This window comes from Aulostomus chinensis, chromosome 20 (genome assembly GCF_037954235.1).
Source record: "Aulostomus chinensis isolate RoL2024-O1b breed Wild chromosome 20, RoL_Achi_v1.0, whole genome shotgun sequence".
NCBI lineage: Eukaryota > Metazoa > Chordata > Actinopteri > Syngnathiformes > Aulostomidae > Aulostomus > Aulostomus chinensis.
The window spans coordinates 23,886,118-23,909,235 of NC_141339.1; the positions used below are offsets into that span (position 1 = coordinate 23,886,118).

At 45.8% G+C, this 23,118-nt stretch overlaps 1 protein-coding gene across 1 annotated transcript in view; it reads left to right on the forward strand.

Annotated features, from left to right (window-relative positions):
- Positions 1-9,538: 9,538 nt before the first annotated feature.
- Positions 9,539-23,118, forward strand: part of xrn2 (5'-3' exoribonuclease 2) — a 32,317-nt gene continuing 18,737 nt past the window's right edge. Inside the window, exons 1-18 of the mRNA XM_086189657.1 lie at positions 9,539-9,768; positions 10,276-10,403; positions 10,676-10,787; positions 11,144-11,255; positions 11,934-11,992; positions 12,501-12,590; positions 12,721-12,793; positions 12,892-12,942; positions 13,043-13,200; positions 13,792-13,866; positions 14,042-14,175; positions 14,285-14,342; positions 14,487-14,594; positions 14,735-14,779; positions 14,976-15,119; positions 15,336-15,380; positions 17,714-17,808; positions 19,635-19,770. Coding sequence (XP_086045783.1) covers positions 9,694-9,768; positions 10,276-10,403; positions 10,676-10,787; positions 11,144-11,255; positions 11,934-11,992; positions 12,501-12,590; positions 12,721-12,793; positions 12,892-12,942; positions 13,043-13,200; positions 13,792-13,866; positions 14,042-14,175; positions 14,285-14,342; positions 14,487-14,594; positions 14,735-14,779; positions 14,976-15,119; positions 15,336-15,380; positions 17,714-17,808; positions 19,635-19,770 — 1,698 coding nt within the window. The 5' untranslated portion in view covers positions 9,539-9,693. The remainder of the gene's footprint in view (positions 9,769-10,275; positions 10,404-10,675; positions 10,788-11,143; positions 11,256-11,933; positions 11,993-12,500; positions 12,591-12,720; positions 12,794-12,891; positions 12,943-13,042; positions 13,201-13,791; positions 13,867-14,041; positions 14,176-14,284; positions 14,343-14,486; positions 14,595-14,734; positions 14,780-14,975; positions 15,120-15,335; positions 15,381-17,713; positions 17,809-19,634; positions 19,771-23,118) is intronic.

The following is a 23,118-nucleotide window of genomic DNA, read 5'->3' on the forward strand; positions in this document are numbered from 1 at the left end:
CGCCTCCGTTGTCACCGCTGACAAATTGTAAAGCCTGAAGAGGCCGTTCCAGATATGAAATGAAGCCCGACTGTCGTCTGTCTGTCAGTTCTGATTCTCCAAGTGGAGGCGATGAACACTCAGAAACTGAGAACGACAGTCAAACGCCGGCGCGCTGCTGGGACGCACCGGCACACGCCAGACTTGACTAGAGGTCCGGTTTGTAGAGATAAGAAGGGATTGTTCAGAAAATCAGAAAATGAATGCCATCCATCCTTCATCCATTCATCCATCCATCCATCATCCATCGTTCCATCCATCCACTCATCCTTCCATTCATTCATCATCCATCCTTCCAGCTACCCATCTATCATCCGTTCATCCATCCTTCCATCATCCATCCGTTCATCCTAAATGTATTCTTATCTTTATTCTCTCTCTATCCTTCCTCTCGTGTGACAGACGGCACAAACACCAACGTTGGTGGTCGGGTTCAGGTGCGTCTGCCATCAGGAGACCAGGTGACTTTCTGACTCCTCCCCCGATGATATTTGGCTGCTCTTGCTTATTGTTGAGGCTGCTGACTACAAAATTACCTCAATTCTGAATTGCTAACTTCCTGTTGGACTACAAAAAGAAAAACGCCTCATGCCTGCGGTGCCGTGCTGCAGACCAGGGCCAGCTGTTGTGGGTGTTGGTGGGTTTTGGGGGCTTTAGCTTCTGCACAGTCCAGCTGTGTCAGCATCACTTCGGCCGCTTCAGTTTGCTGCCTGGATGAAACGCTAATGGAGGTGCACCGGAGCAGCGCTTCAGTCCAACATGGACGATCCCGCATCCGTTGGTCTTCTCGTTAGATGCAGTCAGACATTGTTATCTCGTGTCGCCGCTCTTCGTGGCAGCACCCCACTTTGCCTCTGTTGGAGTCTCATTGAAATAAATGATCCTCGCTGTCAAGCTTTGGTGTTGGAACGGTTCTAGCAGGTCACTTCCTGCTCAGGTGCATCTGAGTGACAGAAAGGCTGGTGAGGAGGCTTGTGATTCCTCCGATCTATAGTACCGCTGCTCTTTTTCTCATTAGTTGTTTCTCCTCCCTGCCATCTTTTGTCCCTCTGACTGTATTATCCGTCTGAGTAATGAGCGCCGTGGCGACCAGCCGCCCCCTCTCCGCCTCACTTCTAACGAAACCACCCAGGTCATTTGTAAATCAGCTGCTAAACAGCCTCCTGTTTGGCTGCTGGCCCGTCCTCAGGCGTCCCCCCCAGGGAGCTGCTGCTGCCACTGATCGCCCGGCTTTCATGTGGCAGCCAAAGATCTCCCGTCTAATGGAAGCAGCTCGGTTTGAATGTCACAGCGTGAGACGGAAAGACGGACAAATAAGACACAGATCAAAACCTCGGAGCCTCTGCTGAAGTTGTCACAAGTTTGATGAGGTTTTTTCTTTTTTTTTGCTGCTTTCCACATTTTGAGACACAATGAGGGAGGTCAAAGAACACGCTGAATTATTATCGCTGTAAAGTTTACAGCGATAATAATTCAGCGAATCGTGTTTACTCACCCCAGGCGAGAAAGTTTGTGTAACACACGAGAGGAAGAACACAACCCCTTTACCCAAGCGTGACTTTTGGTGTTGCAAGAGAAAGTTCTGCAGCAAACAATTTTTCCTGAATTCAAGGTGACGGGGCTGGTGATGAAGAGGAGCGGCTCAGCAGATCCCAGTCAAATGAAGGAAATAAAGACTGAAGGACGCCAGATGAGAGCGAGCGTGCTGAGAGACGGAGAACGAGAAGAATGGAGAGCGGGTGATGTTGACTGGGTGTATTTTACCTCTCAAGTACTGGCTGACAGGAGTCTTGAGCTCTCGAAGATGTTTTTCTTGGCCAGCTACGTGTCTTTAGCTTGAAGCTCATGGAGACTGATGGCTACCAGCAGCTAAACTGTCCAAAAAGTCTGCTTCCAAACTCTCCAGGTCGTGCGGCGTAACTGACTGGGCCAGCTGGTCGGCCTGGTGGCGCCGGCGTGAAGTGATGGCCTTGAAGACAGGAGGCAGGAAAGTTGCTGGGCTGCTTCTGATGGGGATTTCGCGGCGTTTGGTGAACTCTGAGGTGGGAGACCAACGTCGGTGATGAGTTTATGGTTAAAATATGAAAGGAGTCCAAGTTGATGAGTATTAACTCGTTCGTTACAACCAGAGCTGCAGCTGCTGTCTCTCTCAGGGTTTCCTGGTTGGTCTTGTTTGTTCGTTGTTGTTTTTTTCTCCTGTTCCACATGAAGAGAGTCACACTTGGGTTTGGTCCAGACACGGACCACGTCAGCGCCGTAACGTCCCGGGTCAGCGGGACCCTCGTGAGTGTCCTCTGTTCTCTTGCTGAAGCTTCCAGTCACTTCCTGGCTGCTGACTGTTCGCTCGTGGTGCCGAATCCACAGCTCAGGATCCAGATCCGGGACCTCTGGGGACCAAACCCCGCAAGCTGTTGGGTCCCCAGACCCTGGGGCTGCCGCTGCTTTCACCACCAGGGGCCAGCAAGGGTCTAGTAGATCCTGAAGCTGCTGTGGTGTGTGTGTGTGTGTGTGTGTGTGTGTGTGTGTGTCCTAGCAGTGCCTCTAGTCCTCATGGAGACCAAAGACCGGTGGTCCTGATGCAGCAAGAGGTAGTTTGTGGAGCTGCTGTTAGCACCAGTCTCCGTTAGCTTCAAGCTAAATAAACATGGCTCTTCCTGCAGTCTGGAGTCACGAAGAAGTGATGCAGGAGGGAGAAATGTCTTTGTGAGCTCAAGACTCCTGTTAGTGAGTACTTGGAAGACAGAATACACTTTGGGGTGAAGTATCAGTCGCCCATTGCTGTAAAAACAGGCCTCTTGATCAGTTCTGCTGGATCTGAGGACTCCAGTCAGGACTGAGAGATGAAGTTCCTGCCTGTGTAAATGACAGAGGATTTATTGATTTGCAGCTTCTGCTCATTTCAATTCAGTGGAAAAACTGAGAGCCACGCTGCAGCACTACAGCAGCTCCCCGCAGACTGGGAACCCCAACCAGAGGGTGAACTCTGCACAAAGACGCTGCAGCTCACGCTTAAGTAGTCAAACATCATTTAATCTCATTTAATCTCAGCCTCCAGAGACCCGGGAGCTGCGTTTTCACCAGTAAAAGTGAATCAAATCATTCATGGTGAGCATTTTACACTTGATATTGAACATGTGATTAAAGCAGAACAGCGGCTGAAGTACAAAGACAAACCCTTTTCTGTCCTGTTAGAAGTGAAACATGCACTGTAGCGTCATGCCAACAAAGACACGGGGTAAACATGAGCGCGTCTTCTTCGTGCCTTTGATTAGCTGATCCTTTTGTGTGCAAATGAAAAGCTCAGCAGGAGTTCATGTGGTATAATACGGCAATTTATGTGTCCAAGGTTATGATGTGTCCTCAGCGGTCTGCAGAATGTTTTCACGTCTGAGCCTCTTTGAGTTGCTTTCTGCCAGTTGTGCAGGAGGAAGAAAGCGGTTCAGATCTCTACACCGCCGACGAGTTGCTGGCAGACTCACATTTTACTTCTCATTTGTCCCCTTTTGAATCGAAGAATTCAACAAAACATGGATGTTCTTGATACATAAATGATTCAAAGGGGCAGCGTGGTGGCCAGCGGGGGGCGGGGCCTCTTTGTTGCTGATGGCATCAAGTTCATAAGCGCCACACTGGGAGACTCGACCGAAAAACAAGGCAAGGTTTTACAGACTGGACCTCAGGCTTCACGCTACAAGTCAACCTTGCTGATGCGGTGCGAGCAACTTGGAAAGGATTCACCAAACCACCCAAACAGACACGTGTCTTCACGCGACCTGCAGCTCATCACGGAGCGATGATCCGCCGCTCGGTGAGTGACTGCTGGAGTTGTGATGGCTGGGAAGCTGAGCTGGCATCAGGCCCGTGTTTCCACCGCAGGAATGTGCTGCACAGGGGAAGCCCTGCTGCGCTGACGACAGACGCTTTTCCACCAAATACTCGCCGATATTCGGCTTTTGTCTTCAGTGACAACACTTTTAATCAGCAATCGATCACTGATCAAACAGCCTGAGGTATCAGGGTTTTTTAAAACAGCGCTGCTGCCATTTTGGACTGAAAACTAAATAAATGTAACTGCCACGGCGAGCATCTGCGAGAAGGCAAACGAACAGCCAAAGAGTCACAAGTGACGCCATCAAGCTCCTTGACACGTTCCTGCACGTCCGTCCACCTCTCACCAGAGGAGCAGCGTCCTCATTCTCACCAATGAACATCCGTTTCTGATTTTGCAAACGTGACCTCTGGTGTGTGAAGCTCCTCCCTCAGCAGGCCCCAGGTGGGCTGACAGGCAGGTGCTGCGTGTGGATGGTCCACCCGTCGAGGTGTCCAGGAAAGGCCGGAGCAGCGCCTGACCTCGGACAAACGCGGCGACTCACGTCCTCGTGTTTGTTTACTTGTGTTCATAAACGGGTAACGACGACCTCGGTCTCCATGATGGACACCCAAGGCTATGCTGACGGAGCAGCGGCAGCGCTTCATGGGCGCCTCCACGGACCCAAACAGCCGCGGGATCAGTGGTGCATCCGCTAGCGTGGCTAATTGGAAAGGCCGAGCTGCACGGCGGAGGCTTGAAACTCTCCTGGCCGAGGTAAAGCGGTTTAATTGAGCTAAATTTGTCTCAATTAAGGCGCTCACTTAAAAGCGAGAGACGTCCTTGGCAGTGGGCCTGGCCGGCGAGGGGGGCTTACCTGCACATTAGAGGAGAGGGGATTTTAATAACACAGCCCCCCCACCCCCCCTGGAGTGGGGCTCAATTATTGTTAATGGAAGTTCAGCACACATTTTCCAATGGCACCCTTGTCTGTGGCAGAAGGGCTCAGATTCAGTCACACAAACCTCTCAGAGGCAGGAAACATCCTGCTGGTTCCGATTCCAGCCTGCAGGATTTCAGGGATTTTTGAGGCTCAACTTTTCCGTCTTTCAGTCTCTAAAAATGAGGCCGAGACAGGGCAGGACTCGGAGACACGTGAAATGACCGCATTAATGGCACTTTCAGTCCCCAAAATGTGTCTTCCTCTGTATTTAATCAGTGGTCACAACTTCTGCGGATGAAAGTCACCGCTGCGTCAGAGCAGCTGAGGTCACAGCAATCCAGTCTTTGTACCGAGGGCCAGAGGCTCGGCGTGTTCGGGTCCATCTCGTTCTCATGACGTCACACGTCAGCGACTCCTGGCGTGCGTTTCTTTAGTACGGGACAAACGTGAGCTGGTTCACAACCACGGCTCAGTGTTTGTAGATGTGGTGGCTCCAGCTACGGCGAGCAGCAGAGACACGCGGCTCATTAAAGAACCGACTTGATTTGTTGTTGTTGTTGTTGTTGTTGTTGTTGTTGTTTGTCCAACAGACGACGTGTGAGAGGAGGAAGCTCGCGTGTGAGCGTCTGAAGTGTTGGTCTCTCCAGGGAGGCTCAGGCCAGATTCATCATCGGCAGAACAGTTGAGAAACATGGAGATGAAGACCACCATCAGGTGCTACATTAGCAATACTTCATTGCTGATAAAACTGCAGTTTTTAGGCAGGGAAAAATGTACGCAAGTAAAAAAACAGCTATTATGATCAAAAGTACTTCAGTAGTCGTACACCAGCTTGACTGAATGTTATGAGTTTCCCTCCAAACTGACATTTCTAGCACCACTTGATGTCCGGGTTGGCCTGCAGATTTGTTCCTGGCATTTTTCAGAGGACACTCGTGATGTGCCGATGGAGCCGAGCCTCCGTACCCGTCACAGGCCGGCCGTCCGAATCCTCATCAACACTTTGTCTTTGCTGCGTTTGACTCCGCTTTGTTCTCGGAATATTCTCACTAGCTGCAATGGCCGCGATCCGCCAGGTGAGGGCGCTCTCCCTCTTCCTGTCGCCTGCACAACAGCGGAGGTCAAGTCGCTGAATCAGCTGCACGTCGCGCCTGCAGAAACACAACCGCTGTCAAACGTTTGTGTGACAGCTGAGCTTTGACTCCTCGGCAGCTCCAACTGAGACGCTGGGGGGAAATTATTGTTTTTGATCAAATAAACAGTCTTTGGCGAAATTAGTCTGCAACCAGCAGAACTCTGGTTTGTCCATGAATTTCATGAATGCATCATCTGGCAGCAGCCAAAATGTGTTTCTGTGTCACGTTCCTGAGCTGCAAACCCTCCATTGTGTGAGATTTGTGGGAGGTTTGTGTTGGAGCTTTCACACCTGCCATTTGCATCAGATTTCCCATCATCACCTCTGTTTCTCTGCACAAACACTGGAACGATGGCTTCATGCTATTACCTGCAACTCTAGCGTAAATGTTTATGGAAATGGCCTGTCGGAGCAGGCCAAGTGTTTTCCATCAGCAGCTCTTTGCAGTAATAATACAGCAGTGTTGATGTCAGACCCACCTCGCCTGAAGAGGGATGGTAAATGCTGCCCCCCCCCCCGATCCAGAGAGATGAGGGGAGAGAGAAAAAACCCTAATTCACCTTAAATGTGGCGCTGCCGGGTTGGAGAGCGAGAAGCCTCAGAGAGCACCATTAAAGGGACATTACGTAAGATTAGAGTGCGCATGATGGCGGTTCAAACACAATTACGGAGAATAAAGATACAAGTTGCAGCCGAGTCTGCAAGGTTTAAACATTTGTTGGTCTATGAAAACAATAACCAACACCATTATTATCTGATGTCTGATCGATGGTTTATTCAGGTCTCTTGTTTTCCTTAATTTTGCTTCTATTTATAGGACTTTTTCATATTCATGACACCCTCAGCGTCACTTTATTACTTTAAGGCAGAGCTTCTGTAAGCGTTTACCTGTGATTGATGCCAAATTGACTCAATAAGCCGTGACCCCTGTTGGAGCTCATTTTGCTTTACAAACAATTTTCCTTCAGCGTCACGATTTTACCCCCCCCCCCAAAAAAAGTTCATTTATTATTCACAGTTTATGTTGTAGTTTTTTTCTGTCAAATTATCAAATAAAGGGTTTGATAGTGTCGCTATATTGTTTTACTATTTTATATAAATTAATTATCAATTTCCAAAAATTTGGGGGGGAAGAATTATTTGAAAGATTCCTTTTTTGTTGCTGTTGCTGCTGACTTTGTCACGTGTTTCACAGTTTTATTTATATATATATATATATATATATATAATACGTATATGTATATATATATATACACACACATATATAAAATACGTATATGTATATATATATATACACACACATATATAAAATACGTATATGTATATATATATACACACACACATATATAAAATACGTATATGTATATATATATATACACACACACATATAAAATACGTATATGTATATATATATATACACACACACATAAAATACATATATGTATATACATATATACACACACATATATAAAATACATATATGTATATATATACACACACATATAAAATACATATATGTATATATATACACACACATATATAAAATACATATGTATATATATACACACATATATAAAATACATATATATATACACACACATACATATATATCCATCCATCGTCATCTTCCTCTTATTCCTACACATTAAGGGTCGCGGGGGGGGTGGAGCCTATACCAGCGTCAACGGGTGAGAGGCGGGGTTCACCCTGGACAGGTCACCAGTCCATCACAGGGCCAACATACAGAGACGAACAACCATTCACACTCACATTCACACCTACGGTCACTTTAGAGAATCAATCAGCCTAGTCCCCAATTGCATGTCTTTGGACTGTGGAGGAAGCTGGAGTACCAGAGAGAACCCAGCAGGAACAGGGAGAACATGGAGACTCACCCAGAAAGACCCCGTGCTGCAGCCGGTACTCGAACCTGGAACCTTCTTGCTGTGAGGCCACAGTGCTGACCACTGCACCACCGTGCAGCCACACATATATATGAAATACATATATATGTATATACACAAATATATATATACACACATAAAATACATATATATGTATATATATACACACACATATATATGAAATACATATATATGTATATACACAAATATATATATACACACATGAAATACATATATACATAAAATACATATATATGTATATATATACACACACATCTATTTACACACATATGAAATACATATGTATATATATATACACACATACTGTTTATACACACATGAAATACATATATATGTATATATATACACATATATACACACACATATGAAATACATATATATGTATATATATATACACACATATATGAAATACACATATATATACACACATACACGCACACATGAAATATATATGTATATATACACATATGTATATATATACACACACATATATGAAATACATATATATGTATATATACACATACTGTATATACACACACATATATGAAATACATATATATGTATATATACACACATACTGTATATACACACACATATGAAATACATATATATGTACATATATACACACATATGAAATACATATATATGTATATATACACACATACTGTATATACACACACATATATGAAATACATATATATGTATATATACACACATACTGTATATACACACACATATATGAAATACATATATATGTATATATACACACATACTGTATATACACACACATATATGAAATACATATATATGTATATATATACACACATATATACACACACACATGAAATACATATATATGTATATATACACATATATGAAATACATATATATGTATATATATATATACACACACACATATATGAAATACATATATATGTAAATCTACACACATACTGTATATACACACAAATATGAAATACATATATATGTATATATACACACATACTGTATATACACACACATATATGAAATACATATATATGTATATATACACATACTGTATATACACACATATATGAAATACATATATATGTATATATATACACACATATATATACACACACACACATATGAAATACATATATATGTATATATACACACACACACACACACACACATATATGTATATATATGTATATATATATATATATATATATATATATATATATATATACACACACATACAGTATATGTGTTGTATATTAGAATTCTAAATTTAAAGGCCAGATCAGGCAGATTTTCTCAAGTTGAAACCCTTTTGAAAGGCTTGTGCTCTTGGGATGAGGCAACGGTTCTGCTTGCTGGTTTGTTTGATTTGTTGAGTCCTCATCTATGTTCTATCTGTTAAAGGCCAAACAGGTTCTATGATTTCAGAACACAGTGTAGAAACACCAGAGACAAAGATGAACTTTTCAACTTTTCAGACATCCCATTTAACCAAAATGTTCATCTGGACAAACACATACAAGCAAAAATCACACAATATACAAACAAACAAAGAAAAACATTTCTCAAATCGATCGTAGTTTGACCGCACGATGAACCTGCAGTACCAGCTCTGTCCTCTACCGTCGCTGTGGGCCAACATGGCGCTAAAAAAATGCTCCGGAAACCATCGAACATGAACTGGATCTTGTACACAATGCTCGACAGCATGTAGCTAGCGCAAGCGTTAGCCTGGTTCCATGAAAGACTCGTGTTTAAACTGAGCAATTTTAAGTCTTTGTTACGAAAGTCGTGTTTTTTTTTAATAAGCTCACGGCAAAGAGCGTCTTCGCCGGAGATGGGAGTCCCGGCGTTCTTCCGTTGGCTTAGCCGAAAATACCCGTCAATCATTGTGCACTGTGTCGAGGAGAAGGTAAGTGGCTAGCATGCTAGCAAACGGCGGAGGCAGCAGAGTGAGCCTGACTAACTTCATGTAAAAAAAAAATAAAATGCTCCTTTTCCGTCCTCTTATTAGTTTCTTCCAGTGGTTGTTACCCAGCGGGTCAGTCCATTTTCTGCTGTTTTAAAGCTTCCGGTTGGTTGTAGAGCGGGAAGCGCCGAGCCGCTTCACGCGCTACTTGGCGGAGAGACCGTAAACAAAAACGGCTCCGTCCCGTTCTTTCTGACCGGAAACCAAAACAACCACGTTAAAAGTCTTTTCACCGTATTCGCACCGGACTGAAAACTACGGGAAACCCACAGAAGTCGAGAGTAACGGTTCCCAGGCTCTCAGTGTCTTCTAGTACATGAATGTAACTTTTACCAAAGGATTGTGGCTTTTAATAAGCGAATGGAGCTTTAAAGCTCCGTTCACTGCCTGTGGTGCTCGGTTCTGTGTAATAGAGTTGTGAATACCAAAAGGAACCATGTGTCCTCGCAGGGGAAGGAATGTAACGGAGTTCGGATACCTGTGGACACCACCAAGCCAAACCCCAACGAGGTGGAGTTCGACAACTTGTACTTGGACATGAACGGGATCATCCACCCGTGTACACATCCGGAGGACAAGTAGGCAGCTCTGAGTCTTCAGCACGGATATTGAATGTTTGATCGCTGTTTCTGTCGATTTTAAAATGTAAATGGATGAAGCGTCCAGGCCGCCATGCTGTCCTTGTTCCACGTGTTGTGGGGTGAATGTGTCGGTGGTTTATCAGGTAGATGGAGTGTCTGCTGATGTGTCCCGGCCTTGATTTTCTGTCATCGTCCAGATTAAATCAGCAATGACGCAGGGAATGAAAACTGAATTGTTGCAACTCTCATAATCACCTTTGCATCCGCAGACCAGCTCCTAAAAATGAAGATGAGATGATGGTCGCCATTTTTGAGTACATCGACCGCCTGTTCAACATCGTGCGGCCCAGGAGGGTTTTGTACATGGCCATCGATGGAGTGGTGAGGAACTCTTGGAATGTTTGCACAAGATTTACTTCACGTGGTGACTCAGAACCTTTAATGTTCTGTGTGAGTCAGATGTTCGCCACCTTCTGTCCTTTCTGTCTGTCTGGTTTCTGAGCCTTTTTCTGGTAATATTGAACAAACTGAGGTTTCTAATGGAAGGCGTTCTCTGGTCGGATGTTCTCATCATAAATGTTAATGCAGTAAATGTATATGACGTCATCAGACGTTCTGGTGAACCTGGAAGACTCCGCCTCCCTCAGTGTCTCAGTTATTGTGGTCAGAATTGGCTTTGACGGCTGATCAGACGTCACCTGCTGTTAAACCCAACGCTCCTGTTTACCTCCGACCAGGCTCCACGTGCCAAGATGAACCAGCAGCGCTCTCGGCGGTTTCGTGCCTCCAAAGAAGGAGTGGAGTTGACGGAGGAGAAGCAGCGCATCAGGGAGGAGATCATCCAGAGAGGTCTGTGTCAGAGGTCTGACGGGTTCTTCATTCACACCCTGAATATGCTACGCGGAGTGGACCCGTCCAGTATTTGATAGCTACGAATCAGACCTGAGCAGAACTGCAAATTTTAAGACCCAGAAGCAACCCAGCCCAGTTCAGACTGAAGACTTTTAATTTTGACTCAGGACTTGTGCGGGTCTCGGGTCGCATCTCGGCCCTTTGGGTCCAGCTTGAGAACGTGGGGCTCCCAGTGGAAGTGTACTATCTCTCTTAGAATGGTTTAAAGAGTCTGATATTTCTCTTGTTGGAAGCTGCAGAACCCCCATAATCCAAACTGAGAGTTTCTCTGAGCTCCAGGACAGCCGATATCAACATGAGGCTTTTTAAAGCGTTGGATGACAAATGTCCCAGCAGCTCCAGGCCTCACGCCAAAGTTAGTTCCACCTTTTCGCTCTGATAGTTCCATTTTTGGAACTATAATTCTGCACTTTGAATGTGTTCTCATGTATCAGAAGTGTGTTTTCGAACTGAACCCTGAGAACCGCGGCAGCTGTTGCAGCTGAGACGACACCTCAACGAGAACAGGAGTCCTGGCACCGACGGTTCAGATGGCCTTTGACTGCTCTGTGGTCCTCTTGTAGTTTCACCACGACGCCTCATATAAACGTCCTTGTTTGGTGTTGTCCCCCGCAGGAGGCTACCTGCCACCCGAGGAGATTAAAGAGAGGTTTGACAGCAACTGTATCACTCCAGTAAGTTTGGTTTTTGTTTAAATAAGTGAAAGGTTCCATGAAATGGAAACTGTTTATCCTGCGACTCTGTGTGAATTATTGACTGATCTCTTGATAGATGCCAAATTTGTCAAGAATCGTTTTTATTGGCGTCCTGGTCTCTTCTGCACTCAGTGGCTTGTACTGTTTACTGTTTATGCCCCTCCCCCACCACCATCTGATGCACTGCAACACAAAAAGACATTTTCACGTAGACTTCCATCAGGAACAAAGTGGCTGTAAAACATAGGACAAATAGCTTTGATTGTCCCACAACCCCCATGAAATGACTTGTCTCTGAGATTGGTTGGTTTGGTCTGATCACGCATGGACAGGCTGAAGAGTCACGCTGGTCATCGGAGAGCTGACCAGAAACTCGCTGGGCCAGCGTTTTTTTTACTCGGTGTGCAGACGTCTGTTTCACAGGGCCTTCACAAGTTTGCAGTCAGTTTTTTAGTTTTCTTTGAACCGATCGTTGTCGCCTCTGCAGGGAACAGAGTTCATGGACAACCTAGCGCAGTGTCTCCGCTTCTACATCGCCGACAGACTCAGCAATGATCCCGGATGGCAGAATGTCACGGTGAGAACATCTCGGCTGCTCATTCGCTGTATTTGGTAGAATCTGGGGGGATGTGGCGTTTGCATCCTGCTGTGTGTTGCTGTTGAACGTGCTCAGTCACTTACTGTGTTTACCTTCTGTGGTGATTCAGGTGGTCCTGTCTGATGCCAGCGTTCCAGGTGAAGGGGAGCACAAGATAATGGACTTCATCAGGAGACAGCGAGGTAGCTGCCTCACACCGACGAACCACAGGACTGAACACAACCGTCTGATTTTCTCACCTGAGTCCAACTCACTTCATTGGCTCTGTTTGTTTTGACAGCTCAACCCAACCATGACCCCAACACACACCACTGCCTCTGTGGCGCTGACGGTAAACTCCGAAATTCACTCAACAGATGGGGGGAGGGGGATTATAAAAAATGACGAGTTTGTTTCCTCATTGTTGGATGAACATCTTTTCTCCTGATCAGCTGACCTGATCATGCTGGGCCTGGCGACCCACGAGCCAAACTTCACCATCATCAGAGAGGAGTTCAAACCCAACAAACCCCGCCCCTGTGCCCTCTGTGGTCAGATGGGTCACGAAATCAAAGACTGTGAGGGGATGGCCCGGGAGAAACAGGGAGAGGTGAGAGGAGTTTTGGCCGCAAAAACATGACACGCGTCCAATGAGAATGGAACACGTCCCAGGTGTGGAGTCATAATTTGAACCCCCCAAACTTTCCCTGAGTGTTGAGATGTCAGATATTCTTCTTTCATGTGGAATTCACTGTGAGGCACAGAGGGAGCAGACAAACCAAATATCTTGTCGTTTCTGGTCCCCACCTGAATGGGTGGCTCTCTACGAAGGTGTCGGTGGACTTCTGCTGCTCGTCAGGTCACTGAAAATCTAACTGTTGGAAAACTCAATCATCAGCATCAGGAGTAGATCGTAAGGAGGGCTTTGTGTTTACCGGAGTCATTTAGTAAAACAACTTAATGAATGAAGCCACTCATCTCCACTTCAACACTTTAAAAACCAGCTTGGGATTTTTAAAAATTGACTTTCATCAGTCAGTGATGGTAGCAGCTGCTCTAGAGGAAAGGTGAGGAGCTCGGGGCTGTGAGCGCTCTGACCTTCAGGTCTGCTTCCTTTAACTTTATTGTCGTTTGTGTGATGGCAACATTTTCGTCTCATGACTAAAACTCGACCTCTTGCTGTTTCCTTCTCGTCTTTCAGCACGATGAATTTGCCAGCTCGGTGCCGGTGTCTGAGCAGGAGTTCATCTTCATCAGGCTCTGTGTGCTGCGGGAGGTGCGATGTTCATGTTCTGTCTGATTTTGAGTCTAGTAGGAAAAAACCCCTTTTGTCTCTTAAGGGTTTTAGAAGTGTTCAGTCACAAGGTTGAATGAACGGCGTTAAATCTGGTGGTCGATGTTGTGAATCGGTTCTGCAGTTTTTGTCTTACATTCTTTCCTCCTGCTGTCAGTACCTGGCCAGAGAGCTGACCATGGCCAGCCTGCCCTTCCCCTTTGACTTTGAGAGAAGTGTGGACGACTGGGTCTTCATGTGCTTCTTTGTTGGAAACGACTTCCTTCCACATCTGCCGTCCTTGGAAATCAGGTACCCTTCATCCCAAAGGCTCTTCCCCCTGCAGCACGAGGACGCACCGCTCTTCCCTCCCCGTGGACAACGACCGGCCGCAGCGTTTCACGTTCTTTTTGTGTTTCAGGGAGGGAGCGATAGATCGACTGGTCAACATCTACAAAGACGTCGTGCACAAAACTGGAGTGAGTATTGTCACAAATGTGTGCATGACAAGCAGGAACATCACTCGCCCTCCGTCTGCTGCTGTGCGCTGAAGATGAGGAGGAAACGGCATCTTCCAGCGATTGCAGTTGTGGGTCTGTGTAAACCTGTGTGTGTCCTTGTAGGGTTACTTGACACAGAACGGCTTCGTCAACCTGGAGCGAGTCGAGATGATCATGCGGGCAGTGGGCGTGGCTGAGGACAACATCTTCAAAAAACGCAAAGAGGATGATGTGAGATTTCTTGTCATATTTCACAATCATGGAAAATCTGGATAACATTTATTACTACATTATATTACAAATAGTAGAGAGTTTATATGTGGTGTTGTAAATGTGCTGTGTTGTACGAGATCCCATGCTCTCTTTTGCAGGAAAGCTTCAAGAGAAGAATGAAAGAGAAACGAAAGAGGATGAAAGTGAGTGAAGTAAACCTTCAACAAGGTTTGACGATGAAAGAAATGGCGTCTTTCCTGAGCTGAACAGTCACACAAAGTTGTTGGGTTGTAGTTTCACTCTTTAAACTGTGACTCTGCTTTTATGTGAAGCGTGTGTGTGGTACAGTGATTGTATTTACTCAACACTGATGAGGTTTTTGTCCTGGTGATGTCCTAGATGGAGCAGCAAGGCCCCGCCTACCTCACCACGGGCCAGTTCGCCCCTCATGCCCTGGGGAGACGAGGTCTCCCCGAGCCTGTTCAGAATGCTCGGCACCAGGCCTACGACATGAGGATGCAGTCCAGGGAGCAGCACAACAAGGTGTGGAGGCTGCTTGTTCTGCCGTGATCTTATCTGGAACTGATTCAGACACGCTGCGGTTCTGTGTAGAACCGGTGTCGGAGCAGATGTGGAGTAGAAGGGTGAAATGCTTGATAACATTTCATGTATGCCGCGTTTGGAAGTTGAAATCCTGTGGTGTGTTTCTGTCTCCATTTTGAACTGTGAACATCTGGTGATGACGTGGTTTTTCCGCAGGATGCTGCTCAGTCCCTGAAGGCCACGATGAGGAACGGGGGCAATGTAAGTTCTGGAGTGAAGGAATGCAGAAGATCAGTCGATACATTGAATCTGTGTCTCTGTTGCACAGCCTTGAAATGTGTCTGGGTTCGGTGTTGTGACTGGATAGTTTACGTTCAGCCCTGCTGGTTTGACCCGAGCAGCAGCCTGTTGGATTGGATGGAGTCTTCTCCTTCAGTTCAGCTTAGTTTCTATTTAACACGGCTCTTATGCTGTTAAATATCCTGCCTGTGTAGGAGCTTTCGATACCTCGACGAACAACAGCAGCCGGTTATACATTAGCACATGAATGGAAGGAGCACAAAGCCTTTAGAGAACAGGAAGGCTGAGTGACTACAGTGTGGTGATTTATGTTCCATCGACTTCTTTCAGTCTCAGAAAATGCTCATAAATATAAAAGCTGCTCCTGAAGGAAGTGCAGTTTATCATTGACGACTTATCACTGAAAACATTTTATCGATTCATTTTTAATGAATCACCGGAGTAAAAGGCTGAATTACATGGGTTCACCTGTGAGGACACATGCTAATTCAGCACGAAGCCGGCCGTGTCTCGCCACGCAGCAGGTAGGTGTCATGGCTGAGGACGTGGCGCTACTCTTGAGGTTGGCCGCCAGGACTAATCCACTGCTGATGCGTGTGGACTGGAATCGTGCAGACCGGACAGGCTGTGTGTGCCGATCCAGCATGTGTTGCACTGGGGACTGAGATTACAAGCGTGTGTTGATGACACTGTGCTCATATTCTGTGTTGAGCTTCTCGATGGAGGGAAGCGCACTCCCAGTTGAATGTCATCAGTCATTTGTTTGGGGACTGTCGTCCCCCTCAGGAACTGTGAGCAGTGCCTTGATTGTGACTTTTGACTTGTGGTGATAGAAAGTCGTCTCTAATTTTAATCCCAGTCAGATTTACCATATTAAAAATTTGAGGAGTAAAAATTTCACTGCAGATTTCCTCCAGTATTTCGCCAAAAACTGAGTTCACAGGATCTACAAAGTTACTCAGTGAGTTTAAATTAAAGCCGATTTACTCAGATTACCTTTGCTAATGTGTGTAGGCAAGTGGCGTCACTGTCCAACAGCGGACATAAACTCCATCCATCCATTTTCTATACCGCTTCTCCGTTAAGGGTTGCAGGGGGGGGGGGGTGCGCCTCTCCCAGCTGACATCCCAGGGCCATCAGGAGCAATTAGGGGTTCAAGGACACTTGCACATGGTCACCTGTGGAAGTGGGAATCGAACCAGCAACCCTTCGGATGCTGGACGACCACTCTGCCTCTGAGCCATGCCTCCCCCGGACTTAAACTCAAAGAGTCTGAAAGAAACTGATTACGCCATCAACTGAGATGGAATGAAGTCGGTCTCGTTGTCCGTCCAGAGAGGCAGATAATCTCTTGACTCTCGGACCTCAGACCTCACGGCGCCCGGCCGTGCTGGAGTTTACAGGCTCGAGCACATTGACCAGTGACAAACACAATAATTAGCCTTCCAACACGTAAACAAAGCCTCCGATCCCATTTCTTCAGACCTGCTCTGTCTGTGGAGTCACTTTGATCCTTCCAGCTCCTGCTGTGTTCTCTCCTCTGGTCAGATAAGAGCACAGCAGAGCTTGTGGACCTGTCCTCTGCCGAGGCTCCACACCAGGAGCAGACCGATGAGTTGGAGAGGAGGTTATAGCTTCAGTGGACAAGGACTGTCTTTGGTTGGCTGCTGCCTCTTTGTCCCCTTCAAACGCGTGTATTTGAAATCTGCCTAAACACAATGTTTCTGATTGAATGAGACGACCGACGCTGCGCTGCCCCGATACATTTGTCCATTGGTCATTCAGCAGCATGCAGCACATCTCAAGGTTGTTGAATAGTTTATGGACCTCCAGGAAGTTTAAAAGTCCTTGTTCATTATTTTGTTTCACTGTTTTGTTCGTGAGCTTCTTTGATTCAATGTGCTGAAAAGTGAGAGGAATAATGTGGAGTGATTCTCCAGACATCAGGCCTGAAAAGCTGAACTCAAGGCTTTACACCAGATTCAAATAAAGTAGGCAGGCAGTATTCTACGTTCTCTATCCATGGTAGCCTTTCTGCCCCCACAAAAGTCCAACGATGAAGCCCTTCACAATTGAAATGATAGAAACTCTTTGAAATTTACAGTAGACTCAAACAGTGTGACTTTGTAATCTGTTCACGCCGACTCCACTGGAAGAAAATGTAAGGATCCTAAGATGTGACTTTGTTGACGTTCGTTCCATTGGTACTTCCATACACAACATTCAGTGTTAGTTTGACTTTTCCTCGGATCTGTTATTTATTCTCTTTTGGTGGACTTTTGTTGCCCTCTCAGGCGTCTGCAGGGTCCAGCGCCGGAACGGACAGCAGGGGTGTGAAGAGGAAAGCTGAGGACAGTGACGATGAGCCAGAGCCAGAAGACAACGTCAGGTAAACCCTCACAAGTTTTTGCTGCAAAATAAAATCAATTTTTGTTTAGATTTTAATGGTAAAAAGAAGGATCGATGGGAATATTTTTTTCTGGGTCGTCTTAGAGTCCCCATGGATGTTTGTAGTGTAACTGAAGACATTTTCTCAATCCTGAGATATCGTGTTCATTTGAGGTGTCGTGACGTTGGACCACCTAAATCTCTTCAATTCGTCCTTGAGTCCCAGTTGACCTTTGCACCAAATTTGGAAAAATCTCCCCAAATGCGTTCCTGAAATGTCCCTAAAATGGGATGGATGGCTGCTACCTGGAACACGGCACCTCAACCCTGCTCGCCTGCACGCAGGCATCAAATCTTTGTGATGGACCTAAACTGTACACATAGTGTGAATTAAATCCATTCTTTGGGGCTGGAAATCTTTACTCTTGGTTTCATTTGGTTTTGGGATCCAACTAAATATGTGACGCTGCAGGAGGATTGTGTGAATTCCACGTGCCAGAGATTGAGCAGCTCCAGTTAGAAAAGAGCTAACGAAGAGAAGCGGGGAGAAGAACGCAGTAATACACTGCTGCAGCGCCAACTGTTTACTTACACACACACACATGCGCGTGTGCACACACTCATACTTCTGCTGAGCAGCTCCTATCTCTTGCTGCACATGATTAATATGGAAAGCAGGAATATTCGACTAAATTCCTCTGTGACGCACTTAGCAATGCTGCTAAATCCGCCTGGCTAAATTGGTATTCATGGAGGCTTTCCTCTCAGGAGCCGGCGCTCCCTCCGGGCCGCTCCGAGGATCCACAACACAGATGCCGGACGGCCTTGATTATGTGTGCAGAACAGCAGCGCCGACCCAAATCTCCCAAGAAGTCAAAGCCATTAAACTATTCCAGCAGCAGTGAGGAAGTTAAAGTGTGTCTGCAGCCTGTCGACAATCAGAGCAACATCCTGAAAACCATGATTTTACTAAGCAAATGTTGCTGAGGTGCATTAATGCGGCAAACGCACTCTCCTGTTCACCGCTGGATCCGGTCTCAAGGTCAACAACACTGACATCAGCAACGTTGGCTGGTTTAAGGTCCTCATCAGGTTAGTTAGCTAACTAGCTTAATCCAACCTACGCGCTGCAAATGGTGTGTTTAGACGAAGATTGTAAAATAAGGCCGGTGTTGTTCGTCATTTCGGTGAAGAGTTTTAAAGATGTCATAGCATTTAGATCAAAAACCAAAATAGATTATCCAACAGATACATCAGAAATGTAACATCATAAAGATTGGAATCGTCCATTTTGAGTGTCTGATGAGGAGAAGGAAGAAGCAAAGGCCTTCAAATTCCTACCCCTCGGATCCATGAGTCAACTGTCTGGTTGGCTTCATGCTGTGAGCCATCACAGGACTTGATTGGATGGTGACGACTGTCAGCAGTCGCATCAATCAAACATTCAGAACTTCCCAGCCTTGTAGAAAGAGGAATTATCAAGTCATATTTATTTATTAAAAAAAAAATTTAAAAAGCCTCCAGCTGTGCAAGCAAGTCCATCAGGGAGGAAATTATTCTGCTTCCTCAAGTCGATACTCCTCAAGAATAACCTTGGTTTATTGCCTTCATTTCTATGACGGGATAAAACCGTGCTCCGTGATTATTAAAGAACCCTTTGGCGGACAGAGTGATGAAATGAACGTAGAAAGAAGGTTCCCAAATGGAACGTGTTTGGCTGATGCTCGTGGCGGTTGTGACTGGCCCAGGGAAACACGGCAAGAACGGTGACAGAACTTGGTTTCCTGCGAGGGAACGTAAATAAAAGCAGGTCCGTGTGTTGTGCAGGCTGTGGGAGGAGGGCTGGAAGCAGCGCTACTACAAGACCAAGTTTGACGTGGACGCCACAGACGACGAATTCAGGCAGAAGGTGGTGCGGTCGTACGTGGAGGGTCTCTGCTGGGTGCTGCGCTACTACTACCAGGTAACTGCAGGTTTCACTCATACAGGCGTGAAAGTCTCCACGAGGATGAATGTGACGCCACAGAGCCACAACGGGTTTTGCGGGGCTGCGAAGGATTGGATTTGATTATTTTATGCTACATTGAGGTTCGGAATCTCTGACTTTGCTCTGCTCCGTGGTTTTTAAAAAAGAAAAGCCTTGAGCAACAAAGAAGTGACGGTTTGATTTTATCAAAGTAAGAAGAAATATGAACTGTCTGTTTTGTAGGACGTTCATGGCCACTCAGGTGTAAAGTACCGAGTTTCCAGGTGCTCTGGAATGTACTGTAAAACCCAGTTTAGATCAAAGATTTATCAAAAGATTTTGATTTGCCTTTTGAATTGTTGCATTAAAAAGTGGTTGAAATGAAAAAATTATATTCAATTTTTTAGTTTGCTTGAGGTGTGTGTGTGTGTGTGTGTGTGTGTGTGTGTGTGTGTGTTTCACATGAGTACATACGCACAACAGGAGGTGAAACTCCTTTGGGGATGCAGGTCTTGCACTCTCATGTCAGTGGACAGCAGCAACGTGACCGCGACTGAAGAATTATTGCAGCAACTGAAGCTAATTTGTGACGCCGTCGCTCTGTTTGCTGATTTGATGACTCTTCTTGTCGACTCGTACTTCTGATGGCGTCATGTAGCTCAGCTCACGGTGAGCGTCCTGCTGGTTTAACTTCCCAGCGATCTACAGAAGCCCCCCGCAGTAGAGCTGTGAAGCGTTAGCATGCCACAGTCGTTCAGGTCTTAATCACAGCATCTACATGTGTCAGTCATACATGTACAAGTAGGGTCCGATGTGTTTACACGCATTTTACAAGTCCACTTTTCGTCGGTTTGATGCTGTAAGTCCAGTTTTTGGGACTGAATAAACGATCGGCTGTTTTACTCCCTCATTCCTCTGCATTCTGCAAGTTCCTCATGAAGGTTTTGTCTTAATTTTTATTTACTGATTTCAAACCAAATTCCTCTCTGCAGCGAACCTTCTTAGATCATGAAGGTACTTTCTGTCGACCTGGCGAGAATAAACGCAGTTTTTCTCAGAGCGACAGGTTTTTTTTCTATTAAAAGTCAAGTGTGCCTTAAGCGTGTGGGCCAGCAGGAACCTCCCTCCGCCAGCCTTTGCTGCCATCACAGTTGTTTGCTGTGTGATTATACACTAAATCATTTTATTGTTGTAAAATATTGATCTTAAAGCGAAATGAAATAATCAGCAGTGGGTCCTCTCCAGGAGAGCCGGGGTGTATCCGGCTGAGCCTGGGGGATTTGTCCAGGCTGATTGGTGCCGCGCTATGTATGCACGCTCCGCCGCGACTCCACATGCTCGCCAATCCAAAGTCCGTCTCAGGGGGCCGTTCTGGATGAATTCATTAACGGGCCCTCAGCGGACGGGGACGTGTCTGCTCTGTGCTGCCACACATTCACGGTGTTGCTGCCGCCACAGTCCTGATCACGCACTCCTCACTGAATGATGAGGGTCGGGAGAGCCGGGTTTATCCAAAACACCCAGACGTGATTCACACTTTGTCCCGTGAATCAGTTTGTTCTGTCCCTGGAGTTTTTAGGTGCCTCGCCCCAGTGTAGCCAGTCTGTCTGGGGCGGAGCTGCCGCAGAGAAATTATCAACATGTGGAAGTGGCAGCACATCACCACGACTGCAGCATCATTGCTCTGCTCTCAAAGGGCAGCAGCAGAGTATCTGTTCATCGCCACTTTGTTCCCTTCATCTTTCAGCCAACAATGTTTACCCCTTTTCAAAATGTCAATGTTTTTAAATTTTTCTGCAAAGGAAATTAGTTTCCCGTCATCTGAAACAACTCAAAAGCGTGGCAGCAGAATACCGCGTATTTTCTGTGGAAGTTGTGCTCGCGGTTGTGGTCCAGTCCTCGTTTCTGACGATGTTGTGAACAAAATATTTTGGAGCGTTGGATTCACCTCAGATCCGTTTCAGCTGCCCGCATCTGCTGCTGAAGCGGTTTCGCGCTTGGAGTCGAAAAATCTGCTTAAGTGATGGGAAATTCCCAGCCCGTCAGCTGAGCGTGTAAATGTTGAAGGAATGTTGATCGATTCCTGATTAGAAAAATTGGAGCAATTGAATCTACGTATCAAGCGCCAGGCTCAGAGCCTCAAAACGACCACGATGTTTCCCTATAATTAGTAGTTCACACAGTTTCCTGTTAATTTGAGGGGTTGGAATTATTAAGCAACTTTATGCAGCACAATTAATGGAATTGCGTTCGTGCTGTCAGCTTGTGACATCATAACCCCCCCAGAAGAACACTATCTTGGACAGTATTGCTGAAGTGTTGCAGATATTTCTTTTCTTTTTGATATCGTTGTTAATTTAATTTCGTGTTTGGGCAACAGTCCTGCACAATGTTTTTTCTCTGCACTTTCAACTTGAGTTTAATTTTGTATCTTTGTCAGTAATTATTATTAATTTGTGCATCGTGCGGCGCTAAATGTAACCCTTTCAAAAGTCACACTTGATGGGCAGAATTCCACATTCATGCAGCTCAACTGGAAGAAACCCGTGGAGATGTTGGAGGCTTCTGGCGTGAATGTGGACTCGAATCAGATCCAGCAACACGTTCAGTTTTTCATTTGTGTTCCTGGGGATGAGAGCTGATTTACTAACGAGCACAACAGAGGAGAAGAAGACAGCAGGTTCATTAAATGAGCAGTTTTTGAATCTGGTTTTATTTTCCCTGCGCTTGTAGTTTCAGTTTCCCAGAGCACAAACTGATGTCTGACGGTTTTTCTGAAATGGACAAAAATGACTGGAAAAAAATCTTCAGCAGATTAATTTATGGTAAATTAATTGCTGATTGGCAGCTAGAATTCTAAACGGTGAATTATTGTCCAGCCTTCGTTCCGTGCGTTTATTTCTCCCCGTCAGTCGTGGAACAGGCCGTAAACGCCGTTGTTGTTTGTGGTTTTTGACCTCATCACGTCCGGGCTGAATTTCTCCCTGAGATAAAAAGGTGTCGTCCTATTACCATAAATGATCTGTATAATAATTTGAGTGCCGCGAGGGAGGGGCGCCTCTACCTTTTATCATGGTAAAGTCCCATATTATCATTTAAATGACCATCTTTAATAACAGAGTGGTGGGCTTTAAGAGGAGGCTGGGTGAGATGTGGCGGCTGGTGGATTCATCGGAGGACCTTGTTTTCTCAGAGGTGGATTGTGGGAAGTGAGGCTCGTTGTTGGGAGCGCGACATGTTTGCTCGGGAGGGGTAAGTGGTCCGAAAACTGGATCTGTTCCTGGTGACCGTGTCACCCACACGGAGGAGCTGAGGAAGGGTTGGTTTTTAGGCCTAAGAGACTCA